Below are 13,461 nucleotides of genomic sequence, written 5' to 3'. Positions count from 1 at the left end.
TGAGAACCTGCTGTATAGCACAGGGAACTCTACTTCATGTCGCTGTATGGTAGACACTAACACAACATTGTAAAACAACTATACCCCAATAATAATAATAATTTAAAAAAATTAGTTTTCAGTGGCCTGATCATCCATGCTTAAGCACACATCTAGCACCCAGGAGGTTTTAAATAATATATATATTTAACTATATAATATATTTAATATATTATATATATATATTTACTATATCTATATAAAGGCTTTTCTTATTTGAGAGTAAATTCCAAATTATTCAGCTACGTGGATTTATAAGTACTTTCTCTTGATAATTCACCTGCTTAAAGCATACATTAGTTGGGGGAGTGATTCTTTAGTTTGCAAAAGGCAGGGCAAAATGTACATACATATATACACACCTAAAAATACATATATGCATGCCTTTGAAACTTGCAAATAGAAGCAAATGTAATGCAATATAAATCTAGAATAGTTATTGCACTTAAAATCCAGACTTTTTGCACTTAAAATATGAAACTGCTGGGAATGTTTAATCTGACATTATATAGCAAAAACACGCATGTATACATGCTTAGTCATCATTACAGATGTATGTTTAGATCATATTATCAGATAGTCATTTTAAAGGTCATTCTTTGCAACTTTAGATGCAATTAGCATTGGAAACCAATTTTTCTCCCTAAAAATATTTTGAATCAATACCTAATATTGAAATAGCAATTCCTTAGTTATTTAGCTATTCATTGGTTATAAATGCACTGGTATTTGCTATTAACTCATTTGTATAAATGAGTTTTGAGACTCTATTTTCTAACTATATTGAGATAGAATTTTAACAGATACTGGCCTTTTTAAAAAATAGAAAATGGTTAATGTAATTTAGAATCCTAAACTGCAATTAAACAAATGACAAATGTGATTTGCTGTGCAGTATCTATGTGTTCATACATTTGGGAATAAACGTCAAAAGCTGACTTTAGCCACACAGCCTTTCCATCTCATGTTTTTGTGAGCTCTTCTGTGGTAAATCTTCAGGAATTCAGTAGAGTTCCGCTAAAATGGAAAGATCTGTTTGTCCCTTTCCTATTGGTATACTCAATTTTAGCCTGTAGAGGTGGTTGAGAAACTCATTCATGTAATTTACCTTTCCATATCTAATGGTGGAAGTATTTATTTAGTTAAAGGAAACCTTTTCAGTGTTTGGGGACAGGGGTGTGTGTATGTGTGTGTGTGTGTGTAGTGCGTTTTCAGGTTCTTAGGAGGATGGCTTGTGGGGGAGGAGGAAGTGTGTGTGCTGTTCCAGTAGCAGGGTACCTCAAATCAGACTTCAGGATCCTCAGGCTTCAATCCAATTGACTCTTGAAGGAAGTAAGTTACAGGGATGGTCTTAAATACCTTTATGGGACTCAGCTTCTACAGAAAGGATATTGGAAAGGTGATCTATTTTTTTGTAGCTGCAAAACCCTATTCATGTAGAGTAATGGCATCAAAGGAGAAAGTCATCACAGGTCTCTTTTCAGATCTGCACATACACTGTTTTAACATGGCAGTGTCTGAAATAGGGGAGCATGTTTAAATTGGGCCCACTGGGATCAGGCTAGAAGTGTCGCTACTGGGCTAGTGAGGAATGCACATGTGGCCAAGGGGCAAGGGCGGGCTTCTCCTAAAGGCATTCATTACAAAGAATAAAATACACACCACTGTGCAGGTCAAATAACATAAAGCTCACAGGCTACTAGATTCCCCACTCTGGTCTACAAGGTCACTATCATTTAAAAAATTTTTTTAAATTTATTTTATTGAAGTATAGTTGATTTTCAGTGTTGTGTTAATTTCCTGAGCCCATTTCCACTATCCCTGCCATGACCAGGTGCTCCTCTCAGAGCACAGAGTACAGTCTGTGCAACACAGTCGTCTGACAGATGGTCATTTTATGTTTTCTAAGATGAGTATTGACATTTCTGTACCACATTCTACTTCTCTGAGACTCAGCAATCTCCTCCATCCATGACTTTCACACCCAGTAATAGGATATGACATTGGGCTGCATCCCTTTCAGTAACAGAGAAATTGCTATACTCCTCTGCTCTCTTTCTACTGGCAAACTTTTGTTTGACTACAGCTGTTAAGGAAATCCTTTTGCCAGAAGTAGGAAATGAGGGAAATCAAGCTAAAAAAAAAAAAAAAAATCAGTATTTTCATTAAACTCAGTGTGTAAGAATCTTTGTTTCATAATCTTAAGGGTCTAAAAGGAAGTTTTATTTTTAGCAAAGGATAGCGTAACATTACAAATTTATAGTGACTGTTCGTGAAAACTGCCACTAGAGCATTTTATAAATGTAGCCAAATCAGAATGACTCTACTTTTTCCTTTGGATCCCAAAGTCTTCTGTGGCATCCGTTTTTGACTGAAATTTAAAAAATAAGCTCTAAGACCTATCTGTTTAAAAATGGTTATCCCCAGGAAGTTCTAGGAAAGAAATTATCAGATAAATTTCATGTAAAACCACCAAGTCTTAGACTTACTCCATTCGCAAACATCAGTCCTGTATCAGCTGCTAATTCTTAAAAAGATAATTATTGTTAAAATGTAAGTAGCAGAGTTATCTAATTTTTCCTTCCAAGAAAGTAATAAAAATCAGTCTGTCTTTTGAAAAATTACCAGATATGCATAAAACTTTTAACTTCAGCAGAAACCAAAAATAGAGTTAAAGAGATAAGGGAAAAAAAGCATAACAGCAATAAACCTTTATTGGGATTTATTTTTAACAAAATAATTTTAAAAACAAAACCCCCCACATGTAAACAAGAAAGTTAGTTAGCATTATTATGTACATCCAAGAATCAAAACAAGTTCTGGGTTAACATTCCATAATCCAGTAAAATGTTTTGACCCATCAATGTTCATGGTAACTGCATTTAATATTATCAACGGAATCTTATCTTTGAACATTATAAAATGGTTTATGGATTATAGACTGTAAAGTGTAGGTTTTTGTTTTTCCCACCAATCCATATGCCACATGTCTACTAGTCCTAAAATGTATTGATGTTGTCCATATTAGTCCAAAATATCCATTATCCCAAATTAACCAGGTTACAGCTATCTGATCTCCTCCAGAAGAGTTTTTATGCTGGGATGTGCTAGAACCCATATATGACAACATCATTTTTCAAAGCTAACCTAATTCTAAATTCTAACTAATCTGCCACTTCTTCACTTATTCTCACTTTCTATCCATACATTAAATACCATAGCAACTTTACCTTAAAAAATGCAGCTAATACATTAATACACATTCAGGCAGTAATTTCGGACAAAGTTGTAGTTTATTTACCATGAAAAAATGCTAATTTTTAAAATTTAGGTTAAGTACTGTCATAGTAGTGTTATTTAGTTGAGAATGATGCCTTCAATTTAGAGGGTTCAGTGTACACATTAATACAGTTCAAAACTAAAGAGATTAAATTATAACTCATATGGAGAAAATCTCCTCAGTTCTTGGCAGAAAGATCAAAATATATTGTTTTATTACTATAAAATGTTATTAATTCAGTGTCTCTTTTTGCTAATTATACTTAATTCACTTTTATAAGCTTTACAAAAAAGAGCCTGGATAATTTTTGTAAAAGGCTTCAATTTGAGTTTAAAATGTAATTCTTTTCTGTCAGTTAAGATGATTTAAAGATGTGCACAATATGTTTGTGCTATTTAAGGCAGGTGCCAAGCACATTTTGAAAGGAAAGAAACTTACCAACTAGAATGTTCTCCCAAAGGAAAAAAAAAAGAAAAGCTCGTAACAGTTTTTGTTTAAGACAGATGTTTAAATAGCACTCTTCTTTCAGGTAATTCAAAAATAATTTGGCAGCTGAACCGCCTATGGTCATAATACATATCGCTAACAAAGGACAAGTTAACAGATACAGAATTAATGATATACTTTTAATATTTTTACAGGTCTCTTTAAGCTGGTGCCTAGTGGCTTTAACAAGATTTGTATTCAGTGAAAAAGATTTAGAACATAAACGACACTAAGTAATGAATATAATTTCTCTATGCCATGCAGAAAAGAAGTCAACATTTTACACATCATCACTCCTAAACAGTTTTAATTAAAATCCAAACTGTTCCCATTTTTGCATCATTGTCATTCTTTGGCAAAAGATTCAAAACAGCCATGGGTTAGGAAACAACTGTTTACTCACGGTCTTCATTTTTTCAAAATAAATGTGTTTTGTAAAAGGAATCTGCACTGTGCCTGGTTTATACTAAATAATTATAATAGGCAAAATATAATGGCTTTTTTGATTAATCTACTCCTAAAGCTTTGAGTTGCCGTTCAATCTCTTCATCGGAGATAGTAGCCTTTGAAGTAGAGGCAGATGGTAAGCTTCGGGCTGCTGATGGAGCTTTGGCCATCTATATTAAAGAGAGAAAAAGAGAAAAAATGTGTATTATCAAACTTTAGGGATAGGACATAAAGGATGTGCTGCAAACAGGTGTAATTTACTTTTCAAACAAATATTAAAAACATACAACCTAACATAAAGGAAAACTTAAAACAATTAAGTGACACAAATGGTAGAGAAAATATTTCCAACTGAGAGAATAAGACATTCATACCTTTCCAGAGATTTCAATTCCAATTTCATCAAGAACTTGATTCACAATATCTTGGCTTTCTTCTTCATCATCAGAGCCTTCAAAGATGTCATCAAGTGTGTCATTGACTTGAGAGAAGGGGAGGAAACAAAGCAGTTACTTTCAAACAGATTTCAGGTTAGGTTTATATTTTTAGAAAAAGGCCCAACTATGTAATTTACACAGTACAAATAAAATTTATGAATAGATGGAGAAAAGTAAAGATCTTAGGTAGTTTACATTTAAGTAGAACAGAAAAAAATTAATAAACAATTTGTGATAAATGGAAAGGTAAATGATTATAAAGCTTCAAAGGGAAGAGAGTATATCCACCTGGGGGGAAGTAATATGTGAGATGGTCCTTGAAGGACACATAGGATTTAACCAAACAGAGATAGCGTAGTGTGAGCAAAGACATGGTGGAAGGCAATAGGGAATATATATAAGAAAGAGTAAGTTCCTCTGTTTGGTTATTTAAGATGTATAAATGGAAAATGGTTGAGAAGGAAAGAATTAAAGCAACCGGCCTGTGATCATTACTAACATGATCACCGGGGAATGCCCCCAGAGAAAGAAAGACAAGTAACCTAGTCTGATCTCTCTGTAAGCATGCTGCTAATTGGGCTCCTGGTAAACAGACTAATATTTGCTAGCAAGAGAGTCCTTGTTTATGGAATGCTCCTAGCAGGCTGTTTTTGCTTTGGTATTGCTATAGCTACTATCTATGGGTTTATATCCATGACTTCCTAGAAAATAACACATAAGGTAGGTGACCATCTGAGGTATAAATTTAATATATTTCCTAAAATGCTCTCTTCAACATGAGATGATAAGCAAACCTATTGGACACATCATCTCTTATGCTGGGTCAAAGAGCTTATGTCTGATATGGAAAGAAAAGATCTGGAGAGTCATTTGGGATGTCCCACCACTCTCCTTGTTTTGTATGTGCATCTTAATAGCTTGTATCCTTGACATTGCTACTAAAGCTTGATATTGGTTAAGATCTCTGATTTGTCTGAGCATGGTTTGATAATTTAATTTTTTGTGTTAGTTTAATAGTATAAAGTCAGTTGGAAAAAGCTAAAGAGCTTAAGGCCAAAAAAGTGGACTATCATCTCCGAAGAAGTAAAGTGAATGTTAAGACTTTAATTACAATCTCAATTCTTCCACTTAGTACCTGTGCAACTTTGGGGGAAGTCACTTTACCTCTCTGGGCCTCAGTATTTGCATTGACAAAATAAAGGGGCTTGACCTGAAAATTGTTTCTGATTTATAATGTAGGATTTTATTTTGTAGTCAGAAAGAAGCCACTGCGGGAATATGATCGGCACACTCAGAGGTAAGCTTCTAGAAAAATAATTTAGCAGTGATACTCAGATTGTAGTGAAGTAACAAGGGAGGTGGGGAGTCCAGGTCAGAGTTTATAAGGGCCTGAATGAAAAACTGCTTGCAGAAAAAATGAAAGAAAAGGATGGAGGAGAAACACCAGAATGGTGTAATCAGGATGTAATAAGAATTTCCCAAAGATCTTGTTTCCAAAATCTAGATGTGAACAAGCGTTGGCACAACACTGTACAATATAAATTCTAATTGGAGAAAGACATGTCCATTTAAACCTTGAATTTATCTTTGGGTGAAAATACTAATGTTAAAATACCTTACTGAAAAAACAAGTAACCACCAATAACTACTATTCTTTCAGACTCACTTTCAAATTACTAAAACACAAACAAGAACTGTGACAGATACAAGTTTTAACTACAAGCTTATTGACTCTCTTCATTATAGCTTAATGGAATAGTTAATCCCTCTGTTAAGATCTGCTCACACCTGTGCCATCACTGGAATCCACATAAACATATTAGATACCGTGATCATTATATAAATGACAATTCTCTCAGCCATTAAAAATTCACTAATGATGTCTGAAAAATTATATTTTTGAAAGTAAAGGTTCAAAGTAAAAACTAAAGTAAACAATTTTTGGAACTATCAAAGATACATGTACAGTATCATTAAACCTTAGAAGGAAAATAGATACTCTGAAACAGAATACTAGAACAAAGGTAAATTTAGTAATCCTAGTAATTTAATTAGATACTATTTTATGCAATAAATGCCGTTAAATTAAAATGCTAGCAGATAAGCAGAACTAAACTGGCATATCCCTACATAGTTGTAAAACAATTAGAAAATATTTTTGCGAAATAATGATGCCAGCTTTGACATATCATACAAATAATGATTCAATGTTGACCAGGGTGTTGTGAAGGGTCACTCATTCGTTATCGGTGAAATAAAGATGGGTATAGTCCTTCTGGAAAAAGTCTGGCAGTATGAATCAAAAGCTTTATAAAAGTTAATACTCTAATAACATTGAAGAAATTCAGACAAAGAAACATATTTATCAAAGGATTATCAAATACATTGAACATTTTAAAACAATCTTATTGACCAATGTAAGAATGGTTCAATAAATTAGGGTATATTGATGTTACATAATATTAAAGCCATTGGAAAAAAAAAAGACTTCAGAGAAAATTCAAGGTAATGAGTACATGTTTATGTTATACTACTGTTTTTTAAAGGCAAGGTAAGATTCAAAATTGTCCATGTTATATTATATCACTTGATAAGATATGGAAAAATATAGGAAAGACATATACAATGTTAACACTAACTATATCTGGGTGGTGTGATGATACATTTTTTTATAGCTTTGTTCATTTTATTCCTCATATTTCCACCACAGCCTTTAGTTTATACTCAAAAAGAAGAAAATTAAATATTAAATTTAGACTCTGGAAAGGGAAAAAGAAAAAAGAATGAAAGAACTCAGTTATCTCTACCTCCAACATAAATAGATTTTCTATAGCATGAAATATATACATTAAATTTATATATAGATAGATATACATTATTCTATAGTATGAAAAAATATAAATATATCTTTTATATACATTCATAGATCTTCTATCGTATGAAAGAATCAACACAACTCTTAAACTATCTAACTTATACCAGGAAGAGTTATTTTATTCACAAGTTGGTTTGCGTCCTCTAATCAACAAAGTAAAACTGCTGAGGCCAATATGGCATAGAAATATGGCATCACATATTTTATATTTTTCCTTCAGTTAAATGTTAATAGAAATTTGAGCCTTCTATAAAAATACAATGAAATTACAATATAGTCATCTATCTAGAAGGGAGCTGTATCATTTCTTTTCTCATCATTTGTGCCTTCGTGGATGAGAATATGAGGTTGCTAGTAAATAAACGTGTTAATTCAAAGAGAAAAACCTGTGAATTTCATTACACGTTATTAAACTTACTCATTTCTTCAGTCATTTCCATTTTCATGTTTTCCTTCTGGAAATTCTGCATTGTTTGTAATGTCTTCTGTGGATCCATCTTCTTGTTAACTGCCTGCATTGTCTAAATATATGAAAAGATTCATGTTAGCTACATAATTATGAAAATTTTACTATGGAATAAGTCCAAAGGGAGCACATCAAAAAAAGGCAGGTTTCTTAAAGATATTCTACCATAACCAAACATAATAGTGTTAGTATTCTAGAAAAAAATGAAATGCTCATTTGGAAACCATCTGCTTAACATCTATATAATAAAGACAACTGCGAAAAACCTCATCTGAACAGCAGGCAAAAAATTATATAATAAAAAACACTGACAACATAAAATCCACTGCTACTCAAATGGGAAAACTACATTTGCCTATAATGTGGCAAGCAGGTAATGTCTAAATTAAAAAGAATTGTTTAATTTTTTCAAAAATTTTCAAAAGTTTTAATGTCTAAATTAAAGGATATACTAGCATACATATTTAACCTATTAATTCATTTTAAACCATGATTTCAAGAAATGTTCAAAACATTGAGTTTTGCAAAAATACGTGAAAAGAATTCTCTTACATTTTATATTCACAACTACCTTTATTAAAAGAAATTAATGCCACCTAGTAAGCCCAAAATATTTTATATATTATTATTACATGTGTCTGTGTATATATTATATGTGTGTATTATATGAAATATGTCAGTTTCAAAGATACAAAGCAAACAGTCTTTTATGCATGCTGCAGCCAAAGTAATCTTTGCAAGTATGACACTGTACCCCCCCACCCCCCACCAGCCCACACATACCTAACTCTCCAGTGGCTTTGCATTGCTTTTAGTATTAAAAGCCAAATTCCATAATTGACCTGTGATACCAAGCACCATTTGAACTCTGCTTAACAAGCCAGTCTCATTCTACCCCACTGCCCTCTAGACACACTGATCTTACATTTCCTTAAATGTGCCATGTTTCCTCCTGCCACAGGACATTTGCATATACTGTCCCTCACCTGGAATGCTCTTATTTATTTGCTTTCACTATCAATACTTCAGATTTCAGTTTATATACAACTTTCTTAGGGAAGTAGTCCCTGACACCCTAGGTTAGAATAGATACCCCTGTTAAATCCTACTCACTATAGATAAAATTTTATTTATTGGTGTAAATTATATTACTTTACTCGCAAATTACATTATTGTTACAAAAATATACTAAAAACAACAATGATGCTGACAGTGATAATAGAGCAGCTAATGCCTATATATATTAGCTTTCTGTGTGCCAGGCACTGTTCTAAGCACTTTACATATAATAATATTTAAAGTTAATTGACATTTAAACCTAACAAGTCTTTATGTGCTAGGTATTACCATTTCCCCTCCATTACAAATGGAGAATGAAGGTATAGGAAGGTGAAATAGCTTGCTAAGGTTACATAGCTACCAAGTGAGATCTGAACCCAAGTAATCTGACTCCAAAGCTTATGTTTTTAATCACTGCACTAAACTACATCTCAAATGGGCTGCTTTTTAAATTGACTTTAACCTATTACAGGTTAAGCCCTTGCCTGGTTTTGCTTTCCATTTCATCTCCATCACTTATTATAATTCCTACTTAGGGGACCTAAACAAGTATTTCCTGAATTAATACATTTCTGAGAAATTTAAGTGAAAACTAATTCATACATTACTATATGGCAGGACCACATTAGGTACCTTTTCCTCCCCTATCACTTGCAGAAAATTGCAAAATGAGTAGTCTTCCTCCTCAACATTATTGAAACGTTATCCAGTCCAGGTGTGTGATCTTCAGATATGACCTTTTCCTCAAATTAGACAGATGTTTAGTTCTGTCAATTTGGTAAAACCAAAAAAGGGAAAAAAAGTTTTTGCCTTTAACTGTGTTTTTCACTGTAAAATGACTAAGATTCCTAGAGAGTAAAAACTAACAGAACAAAGCTATATTGAAACATTCTGTTTTTTTAAGGAACACATGTGCCACTGTACATAAGATGGACACATTCTCTTTTCATGTGTCCTGCAGTCTAAAAGGCAATTATACTTGATCCTCATTATTTCTGGATTCCTTAGTTTTGAATTTGCCTACTCACTAAAATATATTTGTAACAAGTCAACACTTGCAGTACTTTTGTGCTCATTTGTGGACATGCACAGAGCTGCAGAACATTTGAGTCACCCAACACACGTTGCCAGCTTAGTTCAAGCAAGGTGACACTCTGCCATCTTGACTCAGCACCAATACTGTAAATTCGTGTCTTCTTTGCAGTTTATTTTGTGCCTTTGGTTGGCTGGGGGTTAAAATGTACTAAAGTGTGGTCTAGCGTTTCTAAGTGCAAGAAGTCCGTGACGTGCCTTGCATCAAATGTGGAAAAATTGGAAAAAATACAAATGTGGAAAAAATACATTTGTTAGATAAGCTTTTTTCAGGCATGAGTTACAGTGCTGCTGACCACGAGTTCAGTGTTAATGATCAACTATGATAAGTAAGGTGTCTTTCAACAGAAACATACAAAACAAGGTTAGGTATAAACTGGTTGACAAAAATTGTGATCAAAGGCTCACAGGAACCTAAGCCTGCATTTCCCCTAGGAGCAATGGTTTGATATTCCCTAATTCAGTATTCCTGACTTTATAGAACGTAACTACTGCAAATAATGAGAATCAACTGTTATGTACTATTTTCCTAATATAAACCTGTACTTTCTCTCCTCTGTGGCTTTTCTTCCTTTTGCTCTTCACATTCATATTCTTTCTTCCCTTTATTTAAAGCCTAGTGATATTTAAGACCTAGGTCTTCTGCAAAGTCTTTCAGATCAAGTATAATTGCGTTTTAGACTGCAGAACACATGGAAATAGAATGTGTCCATCTTATGTACAGTAAGTACTATTCAAGGATCTGTGCAGTTTACTGAAACCTAGCATAGACTGATGTATAGTGAGTTTCCTTTTCAGACACAGCTTAACCTCCTCCCATCCCCGACTGAACTATATAAGATCTGTGAGAGCAGAGCCTTTGTCTTGAACTTCTGATTTCTCACAATTCTTAATATACATCAAAGAGCTCATTATTTATTAAATGTCTGAAAGGCTCACAGTCTTTTGAGTTCTATAGTAAGAACACTAATTATTTTAAATGTAAAGACTGTAAGTTAAACTTAAGTTCCTGATAAAAATTAACTGATAAATTCTTCTCACAATACTCATGTGTCCTTCTGACACACTCATGAAAATGAATCAAGAGAAAATTATTATTCAAATTATTATACCAAAACTTATGGCATAATGAAATAAGACCAAAAATCTTAAAATGATGTTTTAAGTCAATTTTAAAAATTTAGAAGCTACATATAATCTTGGAACAGTGGAACTGCCCTGGAACAAAAAATTTTATATTAAAACAAATCAATAAAAAAATCTAGAAATATTTATCTGGATTATGTAGTATTATAACTTATTTTATAAAAAATTACAAAGATTCTGTACCACATATATATCAGAAGGTGCTTTAAATTTAATTTGAATCTAATCTGAATACTGACATTTAAATATCTCAGATAAAATCATAAAGCTATGGATATAAAGGTTCCCACTTACTTTTGCTGTAGTAGACATTGCTCCTGCCATCTTCATCTGGGAATTCATCACTTTTGTTTGTGTGGACATAGACGTGACTTTTGAACTTACAGCAAAAGTTCTTGTTTTCTGTTTCCTTAGATGTACAAGCTGTTTGGCTAAAACTCTGCAAGCTTCTTTATTACCAATCTTGGCCATTTTCTTAATTTCTAATTCCTAAGAGAGGAAATAAAAAGAGGGGAACAAAATCATTAAGGGGGAGTCCTCAATGATTTAAGAAGAATAGACTGAACATATATACCATTTCACCCTGATTATGAAAAGAGAAAGAGGCTAGTATAAAGCCAGAGAAATAGTAATTTGAGAGGGAAATTTATTCTACATGTTTACATGGAAAAGAGAGAACTAGTACCTTCATCCAGAAATACAAAACAAGTCTACAAAACAGTACTCACATAAAGCCCAGAAGAGAATTTAAAAACTCAAACCAAAAGCAGGTAGGAAAAAAAGGAAAAAATAAATAATCAAACGAAGAGTTGGTAGGAGATAGCAAAAAAGAAGACCACAGTGGTATATTTAAAGCTAGTAATATAGACAATCATGTTAGGTGAAAAGGTCCATCTCTATCTCAAATAAAAGGCAGACTGTTAGATTAGATAAGAACATAAAGGCAATTATATGCTATCTCAAGAAACCAACTTTAATTACCAAAACAAAGCTAAATAAAGCTAAGTAAAAGGATAGAAAAATATATTCTATATAAATACTTATTAAAATCTGGAAATTTGGAGTGGTTACATTAACCAGATCAAAAAAACTTAAGAAAAAGGAGTATTACCAGAATAAAAAGGGGCATTTCATAATAATAAAGGAATTAATACATAAAGGTGTCAAAACAATCCTAAATGTGTACGCACCTAAAACAGTACTTCCAAATTTATGAAGCAGAAACTGACAGAACTGAAAGGCGTAACAGACAAATACATAACTAGGATGAGGGGTATCAACAACTCCTTTCTGAAGTATATTGCTGTACTTGTTAGGACAAATGGACAGAAAATCTGTAATGATACAGAAGATTTACAAAAACACTATCACCAACTTGACCTAAGCAACATTTACTAAAAGCTCCATTGCCAACAGCAGAATACTCACTCTTTGCAAGTGTACACTAAAAAACAAAAAATCACCAAAATATATCATATTCTGTAACAGAAAACAAGGCTCAACAAATATAAAAGGATTCAAAGCATACGAAGTATGATCTCTAACTACTGTAAAATTAAACTAGAAAGCAGTAAGAAAAATATGAAAGGAAAAACAGAAGCAGATATCAAACAATGTGGTTTGAAATAAGTCATGGGCTAAAGAAAAAAATCAGAGGGGAAATGAGATAATATTTTAAATTAATAAAATGAAAATGTCCCATATCAAAACGCGTGAGCTGCAGTTAAAAATAATTCTTAGAAATGTATAGCGTTAGAGCTTACATTAAAAAAATGAATATCTCGTCAGCTTCAAAATAGATAAAGTAGAAAGAAGAGCAAATAAAACATAAAGTAGGGCTTCCCTGGTGGCGCAGTGGTTGAGAATCTGCCTGCCAATGCAGGGGACACGGGTTCGAGCCCAGGTCTGGGAAGATCCCACATGCCGCGGAGCAGCTGGGCCCGTGAGCCACAATTACTGAGCCTGCGCGTCTGGAGCCTGTGCTCCACAACAAGAGAGGCCGCGATAGTGAGAGGCCCGTGCACCACGATGAAGAGTGGCCCCCGCTTGCCACAATTAGAGAAAGCCCTCGCACAGAGACGAAGACCCAACACACAGCCAAAAATAAATAAATAAATAAAAATTAAAAAAAAAA

At 33.2% G+C, this 13,461-nt stretch overlaps 1 protein-coding gene across 1 annotated transcript in view; it reads right to left on the bottom strand.

Annotated features, from left to right (window-relative positions):
* Positions 1 to 2,746: 2,746 nt before the first annotated feature.
* Positions 2,747 to 13,461, bottom strand: part of CHMP2B (charged multivesicular body protein 2B) — a 29,901-nt gene continuing 19,186 nt past the window's right edge. Inside the window, exons 3-6 of the mRNA XM_061192982.1 lie at positions 11,622 to 11,816; positions 7,983 to 8,085; positions 4,627 to 4,733; positions 2,747 to 4,422 (exon numbers count right to left, since the gene is read on the bottom strand). Of these exons, the coding sequence (XP_061048965.1) occupies positions 4,312 to 4,422; positions 4,627 to 4,733; positions 7,983 to 8,085; positions 11,622 to 11,816 (516 nt within the window). The 3' untranslated portion in view covers positions 2,747 to 4,311. The remainder of the gene's footprint in view (positions 4,423 to 4,626; positions 4,734 to 7,982; positions 8,086 to 11,621; positions 11,817 to 13,461) is intronic.

This window comes from Eubalaena glacialis, chromosome 6 (assembly GCF_028564815.1).
Source record: "Eubalaena glacialis isolate mEubGla1 chromosome 6, mEubGla1.1.hap2.+ XY, whole genome shotgun sequence".
NCBI classification, from domain to species: Eukaryota; Metazoa; Chordata; class Mammalia; order Artiodactyla; family Balaenidae; genus Eubalaena; species Eubalaena glacialis.
This window is presented reverse-complemented; position numbering and strand designations above follow the sequence as displayed.